This window comes from Lipotes vexillifer, unplaced genomic scaffold (assembly GCF_000442215.2).
Source record: "Lipotes vexillifer unplaced genomic scaffold, Lipotes_vexillifer_v1.1 scaffold256, whole genome shotgun sequence".
Lineage (NCBI taxonomy): Eukaryota > Metazoa > Chordata > Mammalia > Artiodactyla > Lipotidae > Lipotes > Lipotes vexillifer.
This window is the reverse complement of record NW_006792822.1, coordinates 389,261-409,081: the sequence shown is the minus strand read 5'-3', so window position 1 is coordinate 409,081 and position 19,821 is coordinate 389,261. Positions and strand designations below refer to the sequence as shown.

At 38.5% G+C, this 19,821-nt stretch overlaps 1 protein-coding gene across 1 annotated transcript in view; it reads left to right on the top strand.

Moving 5' to 3' along the window:
• Window positions 1-19,821, top strand: part of GPC5 (glypican 5) — a gene marked incomplete at its 3' end in the record, with an annotated part of 683,933 nt that overhangs the window by 289,140 nt on the left and 374,972 nt on the right. The window contains exon 4 of the mRNA XM_007466019.1: window positions 6,947-7,080. Coding sequence (XP_007466081.1) covers window positions 6,947-7,080 — 134 coding nt within the window. The remainder of the gene's footprint in view (window positions 1-6,946; window positions 7,081-19,821) is intronic.

Here is a 19,821-nt window from a genome sequence, read left to right as displayed (position 1 = left end):
GGTCCCGTGCATCGGCAGGCGGACTCTCAACCACTGCGCCACCAGGGAAGCCCTCTGTTGTTTTTTTTTTCAAAACAAACCGTACTTTTTCAGAGCAGTTTTAGGTTTACATCAAAATCGAGGGGACGGTACCACACTGCCCCTGCCCCAGCACGTGCAGAGCCTCTCCCATTATCAGTATCCTCCACCACAGTGATGATACATTGGCTACAATTGATGGACCAGAACTGACACATCATTATCGCCCCAAATCCACAGTTTAGAGTTCATTCTTGGTGTTGTACATTTTACGGGTTTGGACAAATATATAGTGACATGTATCTACCATTAGAGTATCATACAGAGTAGTTTTCACTGCCCTAAAAATCCTCTCTGTGTTTCTCCATTCATCCCCCCACCCATACCCACCCCTGGTAACCATTGATTTTTTTTTTACTGACTCCATATTTTTGCCTTTTCCAGAATGTCATATAGTTGGAATCATACAGTATGAAGCCTTTTCAGGGTGACTTCTTTCACTTAGTAATGGGCATTTAAGTTTTCTTTATGTCAATTCACGCTTTGATAGTTTGTTTCCTTTTAGCACTGGATAATGTTCTGTTGTCTTGATGGACCACAGTTTATTTATCCATTTACCTACGGAAGGACAGCTTGGTTGCTTCCAAGTTTTGGCAATCATAAATAAAGCTGCTATAAACATCTGTGTGCAGGTTTTTCTGTGGACATATGTTTTTAACTCCTTTAGGTAAATACCAAGGAGTGTGATTGCTGGATCATATGATAAAAGTGTTTTTGTTTTTTGTTTTTTTTGATTTTGTAAGAAGCTGCCAAACTGTCTTCCAAAGGGGCTATACTCTTTTGCATTCCCAACAGCAATGAATGAGAGTTTCTGTTTATCCACATCCTCACCGGCATTTGGTGTTGTCAGTGTTCTGGATTTAGCCCTGCTGATTCTTCTTCTCTTCTCTCTGTACGTGATTCATGAATCCTTCTCTTCATGGACACTGTCACTACTGTACTTCAGAATAAAATTCTCTTTCCTGAGAACTTCAGGATCTATTAACAGTTTACCTCCCTTTAATAGGTCTCTCTCTCTAGTCCAACTTCTACAGGGCTGTCAGATTCATTGCTAAATATCAGCTCTGGAATTTTGCTTTTCCATTCAACAGTCATCAGAGGTTTCGTCTAATAAATAAAACTTCTTAGCTTATTATTTGAAACCCTCCAAGATCTGACTCCAACCTACTCTTCAAACATAATTTCCTTTTACTACTACCCTTCATGTTCCCTTCTTTCCAGGCAAACCAAAATTTTACCCATTTTTGATGTCAGCCTGACTTTTCTTGCACTTATGTCTCTCAAGATTTTCCCTCTGCCTTCCACCATTATTCTTTGTTCAGAAAACATTATATATCTAATCAGTCTCCAAGCTACTATCTCTCCCTCCTGTCTACCTCTATATCGTCTGCTTCTTTCATCACTTCTTCTGCTGACTTTGGGCCCCAGCATTTCTCTAGTGTTCTACTGGAGGACCTTTCGTCTCCCTCCCTGGAAACTGCTGTTATGAAGATTTTCCTCTTGTGGAAATCGTTAAGCAACCATTTTCCACCGTGGAAGCTTTTGCCTGCTTTCCATTTGCTTAGGCAAGTTCTTTAGCTTGATATCCAAGACATATTAAGGCATTTTTTAAGAATTGAGATATAATTGATCTATGACATTATATTAGTTTCAGGTGTACAACATAATGATTAGATGTTTGTATATATTGTGAAATGATTACCACAATGTCTGGTCAACATCCATCACCATATATATCATGGCATTTTTTATGTCTTACCTTTTGCTCTACTGCTTTCTTTCACTATGTACATTTTGTTCTATGAAACATGTTAAGTTGTTTACACCTCTTTGCCTTTCTACTCTCTTCTGGAAATTTCCTGCTTTGTCTACCTGACAAACCCCTAGTTTATCTTTTAATCTGCCATTTAGACATTACGTACTGAAGCTCTTCCCTAAGCACCCCCAAACAGAGTTAATCTGTTCATTTTCTACATGTTACAGTGTTACTTCTTTTTCTCTTTTTATTGAAGTAGAATTGACTTATTATATTAGTTTCAGGTGTACAATATAATGATTCAATATTTTTATAGATTATACACCATGAAAAGTTATTATAATATTATCGACCATATTCCCTGTGCTCTACATTACATCCCTGTGACCTATATTTTATAACTGATATTTTGTACCTCTGAATCCCCTCCATCTAATCTGCCTATTCCCCCCCCCCTCACCTGCCTCCCCTCTGGCAGCCACTAGCTTGTTCTCTATATCTGAGTCTGTTCCTATTTAGTTATATTTGTTTATTTGTTTTTTCTTATATTTCACATATAAGTGAAAACATAGCATTTGTCTTTCTCTGTCTGACTTATTTCACTTACCATAATACCCTCCAGGTCCATCCATGTTGTTGCAAGTGGCAAGATTTCATTCTTCTTTTAATGGCTGTGTAATATTCCATTGTATATACAGTTGATCCTTGAACAATGTGGGTTTGAACAGGTATACTTATATGTGGATTTTTTCTTTGATAAATATGTACTACAGTACCACACTATCTGCAGTTGGTTGAATTCATGGATGTGGACCTGTGGATACACAGAGTGGACTCTAAAGTTATATGTGGATTTTTGACTGTATGGGGTTGGTGCCCCTAACTCCCACATTGTTCAAGGGTCAGTTCTATTTACCATATCTTATTTAGCCATTCATCAGTTGATGGACACTTATTTAGGTTGCTTCCATATCTTGGCAATTGTAAATATTTGTGTATTTAATAATCTTAATTCTTCTAATCCATGAATACACAATATCTTTCCATTTATTTGTGTTGTCTTCAATTTCTTTCATCAATGTCTTATAGTTTTCAGAGTACAGGTGGTTCACCTTTTTGGTTAAATTTATTCCTGGGTATTTTATTCTTTTTAATGCCATCGTAAGTGGAATTTTTTTACTGATTTCTCTTTATGATAGTTCATTATAAGTGTATAGGAATACAACAAATTTCTGTATATTTATTTTATATCCTGTGACTTTACTGAATTCATTTATGAGTTCTGGTAGTTTTCTGGTGGAGTCTTTAGGGTTTGCTATATATATTATCATGTCATCTGCAAATAGTGATAGTTTTACTTCTTCTCTTCCAATTTGAATGCCTTTTATTTCTTTTTGTTTTCTGATTGCTGTCACTAGGACTTCCAATATTTTGTTAAATAAAAGTGAGCAGAGTGAGAATCCTGGTCTTGTTGCTGATCTTAGAGGAAAAGATTTTAGCTTTTCACTGTTGAGTATGATGTTAGCTGTGTGTTTCTCATAAATGGCCTTTATTATTTTGAAGCTTGTTCCCTGTTTACCAACTTTGTTGAATGTTTTTATAATAAAGGGATGTTGAATTTTGTCAAATGCTTTTTCTGTATCTGTTGAGATGATCATGTGATTTTTTATCCTTCCTTTTGTTAATATGGTGATTCACATTAATTGATTTGTGGATATTGAACCATCCTTGCATCCTGCAGTAAATCCCACTTGATCATGATCTATGATCCTTTTATATTGTTGAACTCAGTTTGTTAATATTTTTTGAGGATTTTTGCCTCCATGTTTATCAGGGATATTAGCCTGTAATTTTCTTTTTTGGTAATATCTCTGGCTGGTCTTGGTATCAGGGTAATGCTGACCTTGTAGAATGAGTTTGGATGTATTCCTTCCTCTTTAGTTTTTCAGAATAATTTGAGAAGAACAGGTATTAACTCTTCTTTAAATGCTTAGTAGAATTCCCCTATGAAGCTATCTGGTTCTGGACTTTTGTTTGCTGGAAGTTTTTTGATTGCTGATTTAATTTAATTACTATTTTTGGGTCTGTACAGATTTTCTGTTTCTTCCAGATTCAGTCTTGGAAGACTGTATGTATCTAGGAATTTATCCATTTCTTCTACATTATCCAAATTTTGGCTTATAATTGTTTGTAGTATTCTCTTATGATTGTATGTATTTCTGGGATGTCAGTTGTAACTTCTTCATTTCTAATTTTATTTATTTGGGTGCTCTCTCCTTTTTTTTTTTTTTTTATGAGTCTAGCTAAGGGTTTATCAAATTCATTTATATTTTCAAAAAAACAGCTCTTAACTTCATTGATCTTTTCTTCCTCTTTTTTTTTGTTCTCTATTTCATTTATTTCTACTCTGATCTTTACTGTTTCCTTCCTTCTGCTATCTTTGGTCTCCGTTTGTTCTTCTTTTACTAGTGCTTTTAGGTGTCAAGTTAGATTGCTCCTTTGACATTTTTCTTGTTTCCTGAGATAGGCTTGTATCACTATAAATCCCTCTTAGGACTGCTTTTGCCACATCCCATGGATTTTGGAAACTTGTGTGTTTATTTTAATTAGTCTCAAGGTATTTTTTGATTTCTTCATTGACACATTGGTTTTATAGTAGCATGTTGTTTACTCTCCACGTGTTGGTGTTTTTTCCAGTTTTCTCCCTGTAGCTGATACCTAGTTTCATATCTTTGTGGTCAGAAAAGATGCTTGATATGATTTCAATCTTCTTCAATTAATTGAGATTTGTTTTGTGGCCTAGCATGTGATCTATCCTGGGGAATGTTCCATATGCATTTGAAAAGAATATGTATTCTGCTGTTTTGGGATGGAATGTCCTGTAGATATCTGTTAAGTCCATCGAGTCTAATGTGTCATTTAAGGGCAATGTTTCTGTACTGATTTTCTGTCCAGATTATATGTCCATTGCTGCAGGTAGGGTATTAAAGTCCCCTACTTTTGTATCACTGTCATTTTCTCCCTTTATGTTTGTTAATATTTTCTTTATGTATATAGGTATGCCTATGTTAGGTCCATACACGTTTAAGAATTCTTCTTGGATTGACTCTTTCATCATTATGTAATGTCCTGTTTTGTCTTTTGCTCTAGACTTTGTTTTCAAGTCTGTTTTGTCTAATATGGGTATTGCTACCAAAGCTTTCTTTTTGTTTCTGTTTGCGTGGAATACCTTTTTCCATCCTCTCACTTTCAGCCTGTGTGTGTCTTCAGCATTGAAGTGGATACCTTGTTAGCAGTATATGGATGGGTCTTGTTATTTTTATTCATTTAACCACCTTATGTCTTTTGATTAGGGCATTTAGTCCATTTATATTTAAAGTGATTATTGATAGGTATGTACTTATTGCCATTTTGTTCATTCTTTTCTGGAGGTATTTGTAGTTCTTCTCTGTTCTTTTCTTGTTTTAGTCTCTGCCCTTGTGGTTTGATGATTTTCTTTAGTATTACTTTTGGGTTCCCTTGTTTTTTTGTGTATCTATTGTAGGTTTTTGGTTTTTGGTTACCATGAGGTTCATGTATATAAATATACATATTTTATATATATAAGATTTGTTTTACATTTTCAAATTCTTTGTTAAAATTCTCACTGTGTTCCTATAGACTTCTCCTGAGTTCAGTGAGCTTTTTTAGGACTGGTACTTCGGACATTCTATCAAGTAAATTACTTATCTCCATTTCATTAAAGTTTGCTTTCTGTTGTTTTTCTCTATAAATTAGATGAAGCAATTACCTCTCCTGCTCTTGAAGGTATGTCCTTGTCTGGGAGTATCCCTATGCTGACTGTGTGTGCCCAGTGGCTTTGGCAGGAGGACTGGAGCCGAAGTGAGCATGGGCCAGGGTCTTTCCCAGTGTTCTCTGGGGCTGTCACATTGGCAGGGTGGGCTGGAGCCTGGTGTGGGCCAGGCCTTTTCTTAAGGTGCATGTGTGTTTTGATGTTTGGGGGGATTGTTTTTTCTTTCCTTCTAAATTGTCAGCTCTTTTGGGGAGAATTCAGTTTCTAATCTTTTATGTCCTATAGCATCTAATACATGTTCTTTGCAAATATTGGAACAAAATAATTATGGTTTAAATAAATGAGTTGATGCATAATTCCTGTAACGCTCATTCATGGAAAATTTAAAAAAATTTAGAACTTTAAGGGAACTTTGGAATAATTTATTCTAAGTTCTTCATTTTACATATAAGAGAATCAAGTTTTAAAAAGTTCTACCACTGTTTTCAAGATCTCAGCAATTAAGAAGGAAAAATTAGGACAGGAACCAAAGTCCCCTGATTCTCAGGCAATGCTTTTATGTATGTTTAATTATATAACTATGCCTTTTTAAATGTATAAGTTATCTTGTGAATCTTCTTTAATGCTTTACATGGTAATGTGTCCAATTAATTCCTTAATTTTCAATGATAATTACATATGAAGATCTTTACTAGGTAAGTAGTATAAAAAAATAAAATTTTCAATTCTATAAATAATTTTTAAGAAAGAGACCATAAATAACACCCTTGAAACCAAACCAGATTGAGGAAAAAGATATACAACTATTACAAAATGAGATCTTATATAAAAATATTTATTGCCATTTCTAAGAAAGCATTTTAAGAAGAAAACTACCCTTGGAACTCATATAGAAATGGACCACATATTCAATAGCAAATTGTTTTATTTAAAAAAATTAGTACAAGTAAGTAATTAGTCATACATATGGATATAAACCATAAATAATATCTACTATGAATAAATAGTTTTATTTATACAAGTAGGCTAGTTTATTAATGTAGTTCTCTGCTTTTGCATATATGTTTTTATTCGTGTATTTTGCACTTGCATACATGCAAACTGTATAAATGTGTATAGCATCAATTTATTATGGCTGCCATTTTATACAGATAATTTGATTCCCTTTGTTTTAAAAATTAACAAACATTGTATGTCTTAAAGGTTATTAGTGTGGTATAAATAAGAATATGTTATTGTTTTGGACTCTAGTGAACATTACATCCTCAGAAAGGCTGGAGCATGGTTTCTAACTGTCTTTAATATTTTCTATTTAAAAGGTAAATAAGATTTGTGGCCGTCCAATCAGAACACCCACACAAAGCCCCCGCTGTTCTTTTGATGGGAGCAAAGAGAAGCATGGAATGAAGATCTTTATAAGAAATGGGGAAGAGACTCTTGCCAACAGAAGAAAGTAAGACATTTGTTTTACAACCAGAAAGAGAAAAGAAAGTAAGCTATTAATTTTACAACAGAATAGAATGTATTCTATTCTGCAGGGGTTGAATTAAGAAATAAGTAGAACAAAATACACTCTTGAAGAAACAAAAGATCAACATTAATTACCTTTAAAATTCAGTGCTTCCTCCTATTCTGTTAATTAGGAAGATAGGTTCAACTCAGGAGACCAAAAAACCTTTCTGTGATAAGGGAACATTTTTTATGACACAATATGGCAGGCCTTACATACATATGATCATTGTGCACTTCAAATGTGGCTAGTGTACAATGTTGTACAGCAATCTGTAACACTCAGTCATCTTGCTTAACTGAAACTATGCCCCTTGAAGAGTAACTCCCCATTTCCCCCTCCCTGTAGTCAACAATATTGCATTGTACACTTCAGAATTTATTAAAAGGGTAGATCTCATGGTAAGTGTTCTTACCACAATAAAATAATAAAATTTTAAATGTAGCTAGTGTGACTGAGGATTGAATTTTTAACGTTATATAATTTTAATTAGTTTTAGTCAAAATTTTACATGTAGCTAATAGCTACTAAATTGGACAAAATGCAACACAGAGAGAGTATTCATGTAAATGATGTGATAAGTATTACTGAATGTTAAGTGCCTGTTAAAAAATGTAAAATGTCCATACCTTTTACCTGGAATGCTGAAAATTACAATCTTTCGATTCAAAATGATAAGCATTAACTCACATTTCTACCACTGTGCCCGTGATTAATTGTTAAATTAATTGTTAAAGCCTTCATTAGTGTCTGGTTGCTTGAGAATTGGTGATTAAACTAAAAACTTTTTAATACTGGAGGAAACTATTATTTATTTATTTTGGTATTCAGTTGACCAGTACAATGGCAAATACTAGATTCTCAGCAGGTATTTTTGAATTGACCTGAAATTCAGAATTCTGTGTTTGTTTATTAATTCAAATAATTATTTCTAAAAATACCTTATGGAGAATTCAGTATTTTACATACTTTACTCTCTATAATGTAAAATCTGTTTCCTTTTGAGATAGTGCTCTTAATTGCCCCATTCTCTCCTCAGTTGGGTTATTAGCTCGGGGTAAAGAACTGAGCTATTACTGGCTATGTGCTACAGCTGAAAACAATTAGCACATTGTTTGCAAGTAAAATAGCTGTGTTTTTATGTTTTTTTTTTTTCAATTTAAACATATATAATGATCAGTAGTTACTTCTTGCATTTGAGAAATCAGTATGCCTTGGCTATGGTGGTTCTTCTAATAAAACCCAGCTAAGGAAGATATGTTCCTAAAGATCATGTCAGTTTCACCACCAAAACAACTAGTTGCTGGAAAACCAAAACAAAACCGGGTACTTAACATGGTTTGTTCCCTTGCAAAACTAAGACCATGCAGGTGAAATGTTACAGAATGGCTCAGGAGCAATGAGGGGCTTATCTGAGTGGAAAGTTTTATAAGTATCTATCCTGGCCATTGAATAGACCTCCATGTCACCAATATTCCAAACTCATTATTTCTATGCCCTTGACTGGTCAGCCACCATTAACCATTTCCCATGAATCAGGGTAGGCTCATCACCAGCCAATCTAACGCCACACAAGGTGAACAACCAGAGGTCCTGCACTTGAGCCAGCTTAAGCATTTCACTTTCACACCTTTTTTATTGCCATTCCTGAATGGAACTTAATTTCTGTGGCAGTATATTTCCTCTTGATGCCTATATATTGTGACCTATCCATAAACCAGACCTGAATTTTATCTATCCTTTCGCATCGTAAAGTAGACTTTGTCATCCAAGCAGTGCAGAAGCCTGCAAGTAAGAGTTTATTTGGGCTTTATTAGGAATTGCAATTCAGGAGAGAGATTTGGGTGAAACTAAAAGAGTGTTGGTGCAGAGGAAAGAGTCAAGGGCTTTTAAAGATAAAAGCCACAAGGTTGTTAAAGTTGTCTGGCAAGAATTATGATTGCCTCTGATACAGGAAAGGAAATATTTATTCTTTTTTTTTTTTTTTTTTAACATCTTTATTGGGGTATAATTGCTTTACAATGGTGTGTTAGTTTCTGCTTTATAACAGAGTGAGTCAGTTATACATATATATATGTTCCCATATCTCTTCCCTCTTTGTCTCCCTCCCTCCCACCCTCCCTATCCCACCCCTCCAGACAGCCACAAAGAACCGAGCTGGTTTCCCTGTGCCATGCGGCTGCTTCCCACTGGCTATCTACCTTACGTTTGTTAGTATATATATGTCCATGTCTCTCTCTCGCCCTAACACACCTCACCCTTCCCCCTCCCCATATCCTCAAGTCTGTTCTCCAGTAGGTCTCTGTCTTTATTCCTGTTTTACCCCTAGGTTCTTCATAACATTTTTTTTTCTTAAATTCCATATATATGTGTTAGCATACGGTATTTGTCCTTCTCTTTCTGACTTACTTCACTCCGTATAACAGACTCTAGATCTATCCACCTCATTACAAATAGCTCAATTTCGTTTCTTTTTATGGCTGAGTAATATTCCATTGTATATATGTGCCACATCTTCTTTATCCATTCATCCGACGGCGGGCACTTAGGTTGTTTCCATCTCCGGGCTATTGTAAATAGAGCTGCAATGAACATTTTGGTACATGACTCTTTCTGAATTCTGGTTTCCTCAGGGTATATACCTAGTAGTGGGATTGCTGGGTCATATGGTAGTTCTATTTGTAGTTTTTTAAGGAACCTCCATACTGTTCTCCATAGTGGCTGAACCAATTCACATTCCCACCAGCAGTGCAAGAGTGTTCCCTTTTCTCCACACCCTCTCCAGCATTTATTGTTTCTAGATTTTTTGATGATGGCCATTCTGACTGGTGTGAGATGATATCTCATTGTAGTTTTGATTTGCATTTCTCTAATGATTAATGATGTTGAGCATTCTTTCATGTGTTTGTTGGCAGTCTGTATATCTTCTTTGGAGAAATGTCTATTTAGGTCTTCTGCCCATTTTTGGATTGGGTTGTTTATTTTTTTGTTATTGAGCTGCATGAGCTGCCTGTAAATTTTAGAGATTAATCCTTTGTCAGTTGATTCATTTGCAAATATTTTCTCCCATTCTGAGGGCTGTCTTTTGGTCTTGTTTATGGTTTCCTTTGCTGTGCAAAAGCTTTGAAGTTTCATTAGGTCCCATTTGTTTATTTTTGTTTTTATCTCCATTACTCTAGGAGATGGGTCAAGAAGGATCTTGCTGTGATTTATGTCATAGAGTGTTCTGCCTATGTTTTCCTCTAAGAGTTTGATAGTTTCTGGCCTTACATTTAGGTCTTTAATCCATTTTGAGCTTATTTTTGTGTATGGTGTTAGGGAGTGATCTAATCTCATACTTTTACATGTACCTATCCAATTTTCCCAGCACCACTTATTGAAGAGGCTGTCCTTTCTCCACTGTATATTCCTGCCACCTTTATCAAAGATAAGGTGACCATATGTGCATGGGTTTATCTCTGGGCTTTCTATCCTATTCCATTGATCTATCTTTCTGTTTTTGTGCCAGTACCATACTGTCTTGATTACTGTAGCTTTGTAGTATAGTCTGAAGTCAGGCAGCCTGATTCCTCCAGCTCCATTTTTTGTTCTCAAGATTGCTTTGGCTATTCGGGGTCTTTTGTGTTTCCATACAAATTGTGAAATTTTTTGTTCTAGTTCTGTGAAAAATGCCAGTGGTAGTTTGATAGGGATTGCATTGAATCTATAGATTGCTTTGGGAAGTAGAGTCATTTTCACAATGTTGATTCTTCCAATCCAAGAACATGGTATATCTCTCCATCTGTTTGTATCATCTTTAATTTCTTTCATCAGTGTCTTATAATTTTCTGCATACAGGTCTTTTGTCTCCTTAGGTAGGTTTATTCCTAGATATTTTATTCTTTTTGTTGCAATGGTAAATGGGAGTGTTTTCTTGATTTCACTTTCAGATTTTTCATCATTAGTATATAGGAATGCCAGAGATTTCTGTGCATTAATTTTGTATCCTGCTACTTTACCAAATTCATTGATTAGCTCTAGTAGTTTTCTGGTAGCATCTTTAGGATTCTCTATGTATAGTATCATGTCATCTGCAAACAGTGACAGCTTTACTTCTTCTTTTCCGATTTGGATTCCTTTTATTTCCTTTTCTTCTCTGATTGCTGTGGCTAAAACTTCCAAAACTATGTTGAATAAGAGTGGTGAGAGTGGGCAACCTTGTCTTGTTCCTGACCTTAGTGGAAATGCTTTCAGTTTTTCGCCATTGAGGATGATGTTGGCTGTGGGCTTGTCATATACGGCCTTTATTATATTGAGGAAAGTTCCCTCTACACCTACTTTCTGCAGGGTTTTTATCATAAATGGGTGTTGAATTTTGTCAAAAGCTTTCTCTGCATCTATTGAGATGATCATATGGTTTTTCTCCTTCAATTTGTTAATATGGTTAATCACATTGATAGATTTGCGTATATTGAAGAATCCTTGCATTCCTGGAATAAACCCCACTTGATCATGGTGTATGATCCTTTTAATGTGCTGTTGGATTCTGTTTGCTAGTATTTTGTTGAGGATTTTTGCATCTATGTTCATCAGTGATATTGGCCTGTAGTTTTCTTTCTTTGTGACATCCTTGTCTGGTTTTGGTATCAAGGTGATGGTGGCCTCGTAGAATGAGTTTGGGAGTGTTCCTCCCTCTGCTATATTTTGGAAGAGTTTGAGAAGAATAGGTGTTAGCTCTTCTCTAAATGTTTGATAGAATTCGCCTGTGAAGCCATCTGGTCCTGGGCTTTTGTTTGTTGGAAGATTTTTAATCACAGTTTCAATTTCAGTGTTTGTGATTGGTCTGTTCATATTTTCTATTTCTTCCTGATTCAGTCTTGGCAGTTTGTGCATTTCTAAGAATTTGTCCATTTCTTCCAGATTGTCCATTTTATTGGCATAGAGTTGCTTGTAGTAATCCCTCATGATTTTTTGTATTTCTGCAGTGTCAGTTGTTACTTCTCCTTTTTCATTTCTGATTCTATTGATTTGAGTCTTCTCCCTTATTTTCTTGATGAGTCTGGCTAATGGTTTATCAATTTTGTTAATCTTCTCAAAGAACCAGCTTTTAGTTTTATTGATCTTTGCTATTGTTTCCTTCATTTCTTTTTCATTTATTTCTGATCTGATTTTTATGATTTCTTTCCTTCTGCTAACTCTGGGGTTTTTTTGTTCTTCTTTCTCTAATTGCTTGAGGTGCAAGGTTAGGTTGTTTATTCGAGATGTTTCCTGCTTCTTAAGGTGGGCTTGTATTGCTATAAACTTCCCTCTTAGAACTGCTTTTGCTGCATCCCATAGGTTTTGGGTCGTTGTATCTCCATTGTCATTTGTTTCTAGGTATTTTTTAATTTCCTCTTTGATTTCTTCAGTGATCACTTCGTTACTAAGTAGTGTATTGTTTAGCCTCCATGTGTTTGTATTTTTTACTGCTCTTTTCCTATAATTGATATCTAATCTCATGGCGTTGTGGTCGGAAAAGATACTTGATATAATTTCAATTTTCTTAAATTTACCAAGGCTTGATTTGTGACCCAAGATATGATCTATCCTGGAGAATGTTCCATGAGCACTTGAGAAAAATGTGTATTCTGTTGTTTTTGGATGGAGTGTCCTATAAATATCAATTAAGTCCATCCTGTTTAATGTATCATTTAAAGCTTGTGTTTCCTTATTTATTTTCATTTTGGATGATCTGTCCATTGGTGAAAGTGGGGTGTTGAAGTCCCCTACTATGAATGTGTTACTGTCGATTTCCCCTTTTATGGCTGCTAGTTTTTGCCTTATGTATTGAGGTGCTCCTATGTTGGGTGCATAAATATTTACAATTGTTATATCTTCTTCTTGGATCGATCCCTTAATCATTATGTAGTGTCCTTCTTTGTCTCTTCTGATAGTCCTTATTTTAAAGTCTATTTTGTCTGATATGAGAATTGCTACTCCAGCTTTCTTTTGGTTTCCATTTGCATGGAATATCTTTTTCCATCCCCTTACTTTCAGTCTGTATGTGTCTCTAGGTCTGAAGTGGGTCTCTTGTAGACAGCATATATATGGGTCTTGTTTTTGTATCCATTCAGCCAATCTGTGTCTTTTGGTGGGAGCATTTAGTCCATTTACATTTAAGGTAATTATCGATATGTATGTTCCTATTCCCATTTTCTAAATTGTTTTGGGTTCGTTATTATAGGACTTTTCCTTCTCTTGTGTTTTTGTCTAGAGAAGTTCCTTTAGCATTTGTTGTAAAGCTGGTTTGGTGGTGCTGAACTCTCTCAGCTTTTGCTTGTCTGTAAAGGTTTTAATTTCTCCATCAAATCTGAATGAGATCCTTGCTGGGTAGAGTAATCTTGGTTGCAGGTTTTTCTCCTTCATCACTTTCAGTATGTCCTGCCACTCCCTTCTGGCTTGTAGAGTTTCTGCTGAGAGATCAGCTGTTAACCTTATGGGGATTCCCTTGTGTGTTATTTGTTGTTTTTCCCTTGCTGCTTTTAATATGCTTTCTTTGTATTTAGTTTTTGACAGTTTGATTAATATGTGTCTTGGCGTATTTCTCCTTGAATTTATCCTGTATGGGACTCTCTGTGCTTCCTGGACTTGATTAACGATTTCCTTTCCCATATTAGGGAAGTTTTCAACTATAATCTCTTCAAATATTTTCTCAGTCCCTTTCTTTTTCTCTTCTTCTTCTGGAACCCCTATAATTCGAATGTTGGTGCGTTTAATGTTGTCCCAGAGGTCTCTGAGACTGTCCTCAGTTCTTTTCATTCTTTTTTCTTTATTCTGCTCTGCAGTAGTTATTTCCACTATTTTATCTTCCAGGTCACTTATCCGTTCTTCTGCCTCATTTATTCTGCTATTGATCCCATCTAGAGTATTTTTCATTTCATTTATTGTGTTGTTCATCATTGTCTGTTTCATCTTTATTTCTTCTAGGTCCTTGTTAACTGCTTCTTGCATTTTGTCCATTCTATTTCCAAGATTTTGGATCATCTTTACTATCATTATTCTGAACTCTTTTTCAGGTAGACTGCCTATTTCCTCTTCATTTGTTAGGTCTGGTGGGTTTTTATCCTGCTCCTTCATCTGCTGTGTGTTTTTCTGTCTTCTCATTTTGCTTATCTTACTGTGATTGGGTTCACCTTTTTGCAGGCTGCAAGTTCGTAGCTCCCGTTGTTTTTGATGTCTGTCTCCAGTGGCTAAGGTTGGTTCAGTGCGTTGTGTAGGCTTCCTGGTGGAGGGGACTAGTGGCTGTGTTGTGGTGTATGAGGCTAGATCTTGTCTCTCTAGTGGGCAGGTCCACGTCTGGTGGTGTGTTTTGGGGTGTCTGTGGACTTATTATGATTTTAGGCAGCCTCTCTGCTAGTGGGTGGGGTTGTGTTCCTGTTTTGCTATATGGTTGGCATAGGTTGTCCAGCACTGTAGCTTGCTGGTCGTTGAGCGAAGCTGGGTGCTGGTGTTGAGATGGAGATCTCTGGGAGATTTTCGCCGTTTGATATTATGTGGGGCTGGGAGGTCTCTTCTTGACGAGTGTTCTGAAGTTGGCTCTCCCACCTCAGAGGCAGAGTCCTGACTCCTGGCTGGAGCAGCAAGAGCCTTTCATCCACTCGGCTCAGAATAAAAGGGAGAGAAAGTAGAGAGAATTAGTATAAGTAGGAGGAAATAGGAAAGAAAGAAAGAAAGAAAGAAAGAGAGGAGGGAAGGAAGGAAGGAGGGAAGGAAGAAAGAAAGAAAGAAGAAAAGAAAGGAAGAAGGCAAGAAGGAAAGAAAGGAGGGAGGGAGGGAGGAGGGAAGGAAGGAAGGAATGAGGGAAGGAAGGAAAAAATACAGAAAGAAAGAAGATACAGTAAAATAAAATAAAGTATAATAAAGTTATTGAATTAAAAAAATAATTATTTAGAGGAAAAAAAAAAGGGAAGGATAGAACCTTAGGACAAATGGTGGAAGCAAAGTTATAGAGACAAAATCTTACATAGAAGCATACACATATACCCTCACAAAAAGAGGTAAAGTGGAAAAAATCATAAAACTTGCTCTCCAAGTCCACCTCCTCAATTTGGGACGATTCGTTGTCTCAAAAAGGGAAGGAAGGAAGGAAAGATAGAAAGAAGGTAAAGTATAACAGAGTTCTTTAAATTAAAATTAATTATTAAGAAAAAAATTAAAAAAAAAAATGGTCGGATAGAACGCTGGGACAAATGGTGGAAGCAAACCTATACAGACAAGATCTCACACAGAAGCATACACATACACATTCACAAAAAGAGGAAAAGGGGAAAAAATCATAGATCTTGCTCTAGAAGTCCGCCTCCTCAATTTGGGATGATTCGCTGTCTATTCATGTATTCCACAGAGGCAGGGTACATCAAATTGATTGTGTAGCTTTAATCCGCTGTTTCTGAGGCTGCTGGGAGAGATTTCCCTTTTTCTTCTTTGTTCTCACAGCTCACAGGGGCTCAGCTTTCGACTTGGCCCTGCCTCTGCGTGTAGGTCGCTGGAGGGCGTCTGCTTTTTGCTCAGACAGGACGGCGTTAAAGGAGCCGCTGACTCGGGGGCTCTGGCGCTCTCAGGCCGGGGGCAGGGAGGGGCACGGAGTGCGGGGCGGGCCTGCGGCGGCAGAAGTCGGCGTGACGTTGCAGCAGCCTGAGGCCCGCCGTGTGTTCTCCCTGAGAAATTGTCCCTGGGTCCCGGGAACCTGGCAGTGGCGGGCTGCACAGGCTCCCCGGAAGAGGGGGGGGGGCAGTGACCTGTGCTCGCACACAGGCCCCTTGGTGGCGGCAGCAGCAGCCTTAGCGTCTCCTGCCCGTCTCTGGTTTCCGAGCTTTTCTCGCGCCCGTCTCTGGAGCTCCTTTAGGCAGCGCTCTTAAAACCCCTCTCCTCGCGCCCCAGGAAACACAGAGGCAAGAAAAGGTCTCTTGCCTCTTGGGTAGGTCCAGACTTTTCCCCGGACTCCCTCCCGGCTAGCCGTGGCGCACTAAACCCTTCGGGCTATGTTCAAGCCGCCAACCCCAGTCCTCTCCCTGAGCTCCGACCGAAACCGAAATCGAGCCTCAGCTCGCAGCCCCGCCCGCCCCCGGCGGGTGAGCACACGAGCCTCTCGGGCTGGTGAGCGCCGGTTGGCGCCAATCCTCTGTGCGGGAATCTCTCCGCTTTGCCCTCCGCGCCCCTGTTGCTGTGCTCTCCTCCGCGGCTCCGAAGCTCCCCGCTCCGCCTCCCGCAATCTCTGCCCGCGAAGGGGCTCCTAGTGTGTGGAGACCTTTCCTCCTTCACGGCTCCCTCCCACTGGTGCAGGTACCGTCCTTATCCTTTTGTCTCTGTTTATTCTTTTTTCTCTTGCCCTACCCAGGTACGTGGGGAGTTTCTTGCCTTTTGGGAGGTCCGAGGTCTTCTGCCAGCGTTCAGTAGGTGTTCTGTAGGAGTTGCTCCACGTGTAGATGTATTTCTGGTGTATCTGTGGGGAGGAAGGTGATCTCTGCGTCTTACTCCTCCGCCATCTTGGAAAGAGTCTCAGGAAATATTTATTCTTAAGGGCTATTTTAGGTTAAGGGTTCAATAAGTAGATAGGCTGTCACAAGTTATTTGTGGTAAGTATCCGATAAGTATCATTGAGCAGGTGTTCTGAGTGCCTGCATTATGACAGTAAGTGGTCAAAGGTCAGATTCCATCCAGGTCCAGATGTACGTAATTCACATTTCCTCAGTGGACTCCCAGCTCCGTTTTAGAAAGCTCTCTTAGCAATACTATTTTGATTTCCTTTTTATAACCTGAATTTTTTTTATCCTTCATCAAGTTATCGTTCCCCATGAGGTCATAAATTTTGATTTAAGTAGGTGGGGCAATGTAGCAGGAATAGGTGCTTAGTGAGTCTGGGCTAATTTCCATGCATCTTACTTGTCCTTTTCCCACCTGCTTGAGCCTGATTTCCAATGGATCACATCCACTTGATGTTATATTGCTTCTATACAAGCCTGATCTTATAGCCTGGCAGGTGAGATAGTACTTATTTCCTCATGGGCATCTCAGGTTGCAGAATCATTTGCTGGTTTATGGTCAAGTGTGCAGGTTCTTCCAGAGCCGCGTTGTAAACCAACCAGCTGACTGACCTACTGAATGACAGATGGACCAACCAACTAACGAAACAAACAGAAATAGTGTTCAGTAAAAAAATAAATGACTTTACTCTAAAACCCTTGGTGTCTATACTGTGATTCTTCTTATGGGGCTTTCTGGAGTCTCTGAAGAGCATCTTTATTTGCCACCAGTACCTCAGTCACCATTGCATAGATGAACTGGGTCATCTGGACTGAATGTCAGAGTACCTTGGTGTGTGCTACTTTATAAATGGGTTGTAGCAACACAGTATGTTGTAATATGTGTGTAATATGTTTTCTCTAAGATGCAAAGGGATACCAAAAGCTCTGTGCTTCAGGTCATCTTAAGTGGTGAAATTTGTCTTTTGCATGAGAAGAATATCCCAATCAGATTCAGACTACTAGACATTTAGAAACCCTACTGAATTGTCAAGCACTCAAAATGTCAATATTTTTCCCCACCAGAATCATTCACTTGTCTACTAAGTTATCTAGCATAATGTGATCAATATTTGATTATCAGCATGGTGTCCTGTAGGATGTCTAGATGATCATGGCTCCTGTGTGTCATGGAGTGGGAGAACTGCCTTGAGGTCTAACAGTGAAGGGGTTCTTGCCAGCTGAAAGTGAAACGTTTCTAATTGTCCTTACTAATTGGTAAAGAGAGAAAAGCATTTGTCAAGTCATTAGCTGGATAGCAGGTGGCAGGACGTGTATTGATTTGCTCTAGCAGACACCACATACAAAGGAGTATGTAATTGGAGTCACCCCCTGACTCAGGTTATGATAATCCAACCATTATCTGTGTCCACCCTGTGTGCATAGACCGGCCAAACAAGTGAGGTCAATGATGAAGTGTTAAGATCAGCACCACTACAATTTTCGTGTCTGATGATGACCCTAAACTCAGCAATTCCCAAGGATATTGTGATAGTGTGATTTATAGTAAGAAATATGTATTTGTTCTTTGACACCATTCATGGCATAGACTCCTAAAAACCCTTGGATTTTCCTAAGTGATGAGAGAAGAACGGTGTCTTTTGTTATGTTAATGAGGTGACTTTTGGGTCCCACCTAAGGATGGGGCTGGCTGCCTGGAAAGCCAAACATGTGATTAAAAGGCTGGAACTTTGAGTCCCACCTCCTAATCTCCAGTGAGGGGCGAGGGGCCACAGGTTGACTCAATCGACAGTGGCCATGAGTTAATCAATCCCACCTGTGTACTGAAGCCTCCATAAAACCCCTGATGGTTTGTAGAGCGTCCTGGTTGCTGAGCATGTGGAGGTGCAGGGCGGCTGGCGTGCCTGGAGAGGGCATGGAAGCTGTGTGCTCCATCCTCTAGTGCCCTGCCCTGCACAGCTCTTCCATCTGACTGTTCCGGAGTTATATCCTTTTATAATAAACTGTTGACCTAGTAAGTAAAACATTTCTCTGGGTTCTGTGAGCCGCTCTAGCAAATTAGTCAAACTCGAGGGGGGAGTGGGTAGTGGGAACGTGTGATTTATAGTCAACTGGTCAGAAGTACAAGTAACAACCTGGACTTGAGACTGGCACCTGAAGTGTGTGTGTGTGTGTGTGTGTGTGTTGGAGGCGGTGGGACACAGTCTTGTAGAACTGAACCATTAACCTGTGGAATCTGATGCTCTCTCTGGGTAGATAGTGTCAGAATTGAATTGGATTTTTAGATACGCTGCTGTTGTGGGAAAATTGCTTTTTGTAGGTATGGGGACCCTCGCTGCCTCTCCACATACTGGAATTGGTACCAGAACCAAAACAGCTGTGATATTCTCTTGTTTTACTATTTTTTGTACAAGAGGTAGTTTTAGGGATTTCAGTTTGGTCCCCACTTAATGCGTTGAGGAACCATTGTGGGGATTGTGCAAGGGATGTGTATGTCTCTTCCAAAGACATATTGAGAAGCGTGAAACAGACACACTTCTGTGGATTCACTGGGCCCAGTGTGAGACAGACTGAGGCTAAAATTTAATTTTCATTTTGTTACTGAAAGTGGGGTCCGGCAGCTCGCCACTCAAAACTCAATAAAGAGGCAAGCTTGGTGGGAAGGAAAGCTTGCTTTATTTTGGATGCTGGCAATGGGGGGGGAGGGTGGAATCTTGTCCAAAGGCCGACTGCCCCCCACCCCCACCCCCGCACTGACAATCAGTGGGCAAGAGCTTTTGTAGATGGAGGGAGGGGGCTACATGCAGAAACAGCACAGTCAGCTCTGACAGTCATCTTGAAATTGGTCATGTGGTGGTCTGACCAGCGTCATCTTGATTGTTTTAAGTACCGTTAATCTTCAGTTCCAGGGTTGGTTTGTTCCCATTTCTTTGAGGCCAGTTCTCAGAATTATGGCAGCTTATGTCATGGCTACAGCCTGGTCATCATGGAGTTCACCTCTTCCACCTGGTGAGGGTGTCAATATCTACAAAACAGCTCATAGGATACTGCTCAGAATATGATCTATAGCCCATGAAAAGGAACTAAAGGTCCTTAACTATGCTTAATGACTAAACTATACTATTTAGTCTTATTGGACTGTTTTCCTTTGTTTCTGCATTTTCTCACTTCTCTGATTAAACTT